Genomic DNA, 6,906 nt, shown 5'->3' on the forward strand with positions numbered 1-6,906 from the left:
CATCCAAGAAATGTTATGCGATTTTAGAGTCTAAGTAGACAACCAAAGTGAAGTGGTTATTGTTGTATGCCTGTTCCAAACTAAGAACCGTGATCATTACTTCTGCAACAAAATTAGAAGCTCCTGCATTACCAGGATTACTTCTACTCACGCCAGTAGCCTCCGTGCACTGCAAAGATTAAACCAAAGATCAGAAAACTAAAAACACAACCGGGAATAGCATGCGTTAAATTAAGATCAATAAATTCATTTGGATTTTGATTGATCATTGAGGTCGCAAGCTCGAATTCCCGCTCCATAATCATTTGCATCCCCCTTGTGCTACTGCTAGTCACAAGTGGAGAGAAAATTTATAAAGAGCAGAGATTCGAACCTCTGACCTCACTATTAGATGTGAGATCCTAGACCAACTGAGCTATTTCATCGTCTCCAGGACATTTTCACCCCCTCGTTCTTTCTCTTTTGTAGGTTCTGCGTCTATTTCCCAGCCAGGAATAGTTGGTGTCCAAATATCTATAGGAGATGGCAACCCAATAAAAAAGATGAAAAATGCTAGAAAAATGTGTGAGTTCCAGAATGTCTCTATCTGCTAACAGCTTTCGTTCCGAGCAAGGCAGGGAAGGAAAAATACCGGAAATGAGTTCTGGCATGGAGGATTCCAGGGGATGTTACTGCAATGAAGCGGGCAAAGCTTTTTAAAATTAAGGTTTTGTTAACTCGAGCGGCAGGTTGATTAGATTACCTTACAGATAGAAGGCAAAGAATGAAGTAATTTGGAACCAGACAATGACATTCTAAATTCTGCAAAAGAGAGAAATGATGCACTTAACAAAAATTATTACACTGAGAAAACTAACAATGGAAAACAGAATTTTTCTACAAATTAACTTCCTCTTGATACAACAAAAAACCAAACAAAAATGAGAAAAATGATCTAGTTTATAAATCAAGATACACCAATCACCCTACCCACCATTTTATCTAGAACAATACTAGTGGACAGTACAAAGAAGACGACGTGAGATATCTTCAGTATATACAAGTGAGAATTGACAAATCAGATGTGTTTTTGAAGTAGTAATATGGTATATCTTCCAAAGCTTTCATTTCTTTGAAATACTCCATCTAAGATTTGTCTTCCACTCTCACATCTTCATTGGGACTGATCACATGTTTTAGCTAGATCTCCTCTTGTTAGCACGTTATGTTGATTTTCTACATTCACAGGTGCATCCTTCAAGATCTTTGTTTAATTTCTACAAAAGAAAAATTAACAAAACAGCTATGTTAGGCAAATAGTATACCACTTAAATCAAAAAGCTGGTTTTTCCATGACAGAAGTTTGCGACATAAACCATTTAACAAGGGTGTATTGGATCAAAATTTATATGGATAAAAATAGATATTAGTTTTACCCGAATCTAGTGGATATATAATGTTTCCTAAAAGAATCACGTAGATTCCTATAGATATGTAACTTTGGATTATAACGGATTCAGTTAGGATTAATTTAAATTTATAAAATAAATTACCAAATTGTAATATAGTTAAAAGAATCAAGGTTATAATGTGGCGGTGGGTGGTAGGTGCTGGTGGTGGTTGGCGGTCAGTGTTGGTGGGTGATGGTGATGGTTGGTGATCGGTGTTGGTGGATGATGATGGTGGTGGTTGGCAGTCGATGTTAGTGGATGGTGTGGTGGTGGTAGTAGATGCTGGTCGGTGGTGGTGGTGGTGGTGGTCGGTGCTGATGGGTGGTGGAGTGGTGCACGTGCTGGTTGGTGGTATGTGGTGGTGGTGGTAGTAATGAGTGGTGGTGGTGGAAAATGTAGCGTGTTGTGATAAAAAAAAAAAAGAAAACAAAATTAAAAAAGTGTCCATAAGAATCCACCAAACTCTTGTGGCTTAGGTTGAGATTAGTGTAAGATAATAACATGCATATTTTCATTAGAAATATCCATAAGAATCCTAATATATCTTGCTCACCAAATATCCTAAGGAATCTTAAATGAATTGAATACCTAGAATAATTGTGGAATCTAAAAAAATCCAAATTGAATACCATGGACATATAATGATTCCTTAAATATCTTAATTGAATACCCAGTAGTTTTTAGGATTGTTAAATATTCATGTAAATCCTAATCTAATACACCCCCGTAAGTATACCACTCCCTCATGTCACCATAAAAAGAGTTCAAATCTGTTCACACTCCTCTAACGAGTGTATATTTCACATATTCTTCTGATTGGTTAATTATTTAACTGATGGCCCCATGACCCTCCATGTTTAGAATCACGGTCCTCGTTACATAACTCCCTAAATTAAATCAAGGGTAGAAATTAAAATATGAAATATACACTCGTTAAAGAGTGTGAACGAATTCGCACTCCCATAAAAGGTAGTGAGGGGAGTAGGGGCATAGAAAGAGGGTTCTTTTCATGTGTGTGATGGAATATATTGTAGTTGAGGCAAGGAGTATAATAAATCAGGGTCCTTTTATCGATTTTTATACATTCAAATAGGGTGTACTTTTGTAGCATACCTGAACATCTCCTTGGAGGCCTTTGATGTGTTGCACTGCCAAATCCAACATATCTGCAGTGCTTGTTTGCTGCAACGGAATTTAGAGGTAAATTAAGCAGAGAATATAAAACAAGTCAACCAATCTTGATGTAGAGATAAAAACTACAATTCATATTGTAAGAATTCCAATGGAGGCCATGTTGGACTAGATTTATCCTGGATCATTTGACATGAGTTTGGTTTAAACAGATCTTAGAGAAGGTTAACAGTTGGAGTCTACAGGCATAATTTTTGCTGCGTCTTGATCAGCTATCGTAAAAGAACTTTTATAAAGGTGACCACAATGTTTGAACAAGCTTCTATTTCCTAATATTATTTTGGAACTGTGCTTGTGGGTTCTTATTTCCATAGCCATCCCTATACTTTAAGGTGACTGGCCTCACAGATATCACCTGGTACTCGGAAATGAAGAGTTGTTCATGACGCACCAACCAAAAACACTTCAATTGAGCATTAATATGAACTGTAGTAGTATTATATACACGAACAACATTGGAAAACAAAAATAAGGTTCTATAGGAGTTACCTTATCCATGTTTGGAACAAGCTCTTGTAGTTTCCTCAAATTTTCGCTAATTCGACCTCTTCTCTCCTACATACAGAGTATCAATGATTTAGGTTCACATTAACATATATGGATCAGTGAAACAAATCGTCCATAATTAGAGTTTAACTTATTTACGTACCCTTTCAGCAATACTTCGTGGATGAGTAGCAAAACCCCTTCTAGCCCGAGTTTTGCACTGAACGGAATCACTTTGATACCGTGGAAGATTAAACTGAAACCCAAAACAAAACTAAATTTATAAATCCATGTATATTGTGAAGGGAATTGCAGAACTGTGAAGTAATTTCTAGAGCAAGAAATAACACGTTAAAAGTTTAAGTCATGTACCAAAGACTGTGACTCTAAATCGCTCATGTTCATGATATCTCCATTGTTGTTCTTAGCTCTTTTGTTTGCAGCATTAGAAAAATTGATTGCATCGTCCCACGTTCCCACTGTGAAACCCTCATCGGAACTACCACCTGCGACGCTCTCCCCCACTTCGGAGATTTGTGAAAGTGAATCTTGTGTGAAGCTCAATTGAGTTTTTAATCTTCCATGGCCTATATTAGTACCAGCTTTTGTATATCCTCCTCCAGCTCCATTTGAAATTGAAAAGCCTGACATGAAAGGGATTAAAGCTTCATCAGGAAAACATATTCAAACTTATAGTACTAAGTATCAGCATTCTTTTGTAGCTTGCACATGTACTTTTGCATAATCAGGTGTCAACGGGTTTGTTCACCCTCTGGTGAGTCAAAGTTTGGTCAACCATAATGTTAACTTGTTTATCTGATGGGCCAATTTTCTTGACCTTAACCCGGGCAGATTGGCTCTAGTGGATCACTGAACAAAGACTATCAATAATCAAGCAGGAATGTGGGATTTTTATTATGACATCTCCAGTTTAAATGAATTAAAACAACACTCCTCAGTACTCATTTCATAAAATTTAATGAAGAAAATGCAACTTTAGAAATCGAATACCAGCAAGTCATCCCATCACATTATCAGAACATGAAGATCATTCCCCAAGGAATATAGCTGCTAGCAAATGACAAGCCATGATGGTCTGTTTGAAAGTTGGTCATACTAAATATAGACGCAACAAAGGTTGTAGGTAAGAGGGGGCAAAAAACAATTCCATTGTTATGTGCAGGAACAAAATACGAATAAAATGACAAATATAAAAGGATTTAGGCAAAAATATGCATAAATATCCTTTACGAGCCAATTCACCAGGGTAGGCAATTGCTCTCATCCCTTCACAGTATAGCCTCAACCTATCAACCGGCTCTCAAAGCCTATTTATGTATATTTTCACAAAATCCTTTCAACCTTTACTTTTATTCGTTGTCCGGTTTTAAGTGGATTGTTTTTGGTCCTCTCATACCTTCGATCTTGGTTGCGATTTTTAGTTAGAAATGACTTCTAAAAAAAAAAGAACTAGTTTTTCCCGTGAAGCAAAAGAACTTTGAGTATGACACAAAACTCACAAGAAATTTTGCTTCTGGTTACCAAAACATGCTATAAAAATAAGCGAGGAAAAGTCTTCCCAAAACACATGGAGAGAAAGGGTTTGTGGGTCCCATGACTAAAAAAAAGTGGATTTACACGTAGATGTCAAAATGGACTCAATTCATGGACTTTCACTGTGGTCCCTGTATACGTGGACTCGTGAGTTCATATCCACAAATATCCATATAAAAATCCAGCAAATTATTACTATAAATAAATAGAACAGATTCTTCTTGGACCCACACAGACAAAAGAATCTAGATTTCGTTCCGTCAGACTCCCTGTACCGACACCTATAAAAGTTCACTCAGATAGGATATTCTCATCCGTCGGATTATTTAGTTCTTTTTGCTAGAATTGTTTTCAACCGTCAAAAACAATTTATTTCTAGATCTATACCGAAAAAATACAATAATTAGCACACCAAAAAGTAGAACGCACACAGACTACTCCAACAACCAACCACCATCATCGCTTTTTCTAAGTGGTTACTAATTTCAACTGTTTTTCACGATTCAGAATGTAACGGTTTGCAGCTAAAACCGTTATTTCGTGATCAAATAAGAGACAACAGTATCGTAACAGTTTCGAGCTGAAGCAAAATTGAAGACCAGAGAAGAAAATCATAATTCCCACATAATTAAGGAAAACAGAGACTCGGATAATCAAATTGATAAAAATTTATGGATTGAAATGGGAAAAGCATTGAATTACTAACCGTTATCAACCATGAGATTGTTAAAAAATCCAGCGGGAGAACTACTATGACGAAGCAAAGACGAATTTCCAGCGGCGGCTGCTACTTGATTCATTCCGTAAGATCTCTGAAGACCGCCATTACTAGTAGTAGTTGTAGTTGTAGTAGCAGTAGTAATGGCGTTTCCATTGTTATTATAAACTCTTGAATCGGTTTGAAACATCGGTTTCAAATCGGCTAGAGACGACTCATTTGACGACATCGTAGAAGAATTACCATTAGAAAAGTACTGATGCAGTTGATTTTGATTTTGCTGTTGATGTTGGTGAGTGATATGATGATTTTGTGATGCGTGTGTGAAATCATCTTCATTACCAGATCCCATGACTGAATCAACGATGTTAGATAAGAATGATCCAGGAGCTGAAACGTAACGAGCTAATCCAACACCTGGTTGACGATGTTGTTGATGATGATTTGGTGGTGAATACATGGCGGTGGAGAATATATTATGAAACGAATTTGAGGTATGAGGATTAGAGAATTGAGAGTGGGAGTAAAGAAGAAATGAATGAGAGGGAGAAAAGCCTTGAGAGGAGATGATTAAAAGTGGTAAAGAATGGGATTCATATTTGTAGTGGCCAGTGGGTGAGAAAAGTCTCCTGATTCGCACCGAAGGGTTGCCCTGTACCAACAGATCTAGATAGAGAATTTAATTCTATTTTACCTCATTTTATTACATTATTACCCTTTGTTATTTCTTCTAATTTAGAAACTGTTTCTTTTGTTTCAACGTTGACTTTGAATGATTACTTAGGTGGATTACCCTAAATGATATTTCAACATACATTGATGCTAATCTATCCAAATTTCAGTAAAATTACTAAATCTAGTAATACCGTAAACATTACTGTCCGACCAACTGAATTGACAAATGGTATAGTATTTACATTTTTTTTTGGCCAGGGCAGGATATTCAGATCTCTCGGAGCACCTGAGACCTGACTAATCCCTGAGACAGGTTAAGACTATGAACCTTTTCATCCATACCTAACTAGGTTAAAGTAAACCTTCAGCCTCCAATTTATAAAATGAGTGTCAAACCTCCAATTTTTTGCATTTGTTGGCGGTTATCCGCTTCAACAAGCGATGATAGTACCTTTTCTGGTGCTTGTAGACAGTGGCGGAACCAAGGGTGAGCTAAACCAGGCTGTAGACCCCCTTTTTTCTAAAAAAAAGATCAACATGTGAGTAATTCTATCCTTTGATAAATAAAAGTTATTAGTTAGGTCATCAGATCCGTTGATTTAGTCCACCAGTACAGCAAATTTAGTCCACTAAGCCGAAATTTTCTATCCTAAATCCTATCGGCGGTTGCAGAGAAAAGGGAAAATAAGGCTTTCTTGTTACGTAATTAGGTTGTAAATATTTTGAACGATTGTTCATTGTTGTTAATTGTTGTATAGGTTTTTGCTTCTTGTTTGGGTTTGATTTTTGATATCAACTTGTCGCGGAGGACCTAAATAAACAGGAAGAATTAGTGTGCAAACATATTTCAGA

The 6,906-nt window shown here is 36.7% G+C and overlaps 1 protein-coding gene across 1 annotated transcript; it reads right to left on the reverse strand.

Annotated features, from left to right (window-relative positions):
- Positions 1 to 799: 799 nt before the first annotated feature.
- LOC113315759 (transcription factor bHLH128-like) lies at positions 800 to 6,013 on the reverse strand. Its single transcript, XM_026564021.1, has 6 exons — positions 5,368 to 6,013; positions 3,480 to 3,751; positions 3,271 to 3,363; positions 3,111 to 3,176; positions 2,544 to 2,612; positions 800 to 1,256 (listed from the first exon to the last, which is right to left on the reverse strand). Exons 1-6 carry the CDS (start codon positions 5,837 to 5,839, stop codon positions 1,203 to 1,205), a joined length of 1,026 nt encoding a protein of 341 aa, XP_026419806.1. The 5' UTR covers positions 5,840 to 6,013; the 3' UTR covers positions 800 to 1,202.
- Positions 6,014 to 6,906: the final 893 nt, after the last annotated feature.

Source organism: Papaver somniferum, chromosome 1 (genome assembly GCF_003573695.1).
Source record: "Papaver somniferum cultivar HN1 chromosome 1, ASM357369v1, whole genome shotgun sequence".
Taxonomy (NCBI): domain Eukaryota; kingdom Viridiplantae; phylum Streptophyta; class Magnoliopsida; order Ranunculales; family Papaveraceae; genus Papaver; species Papaver somniferum.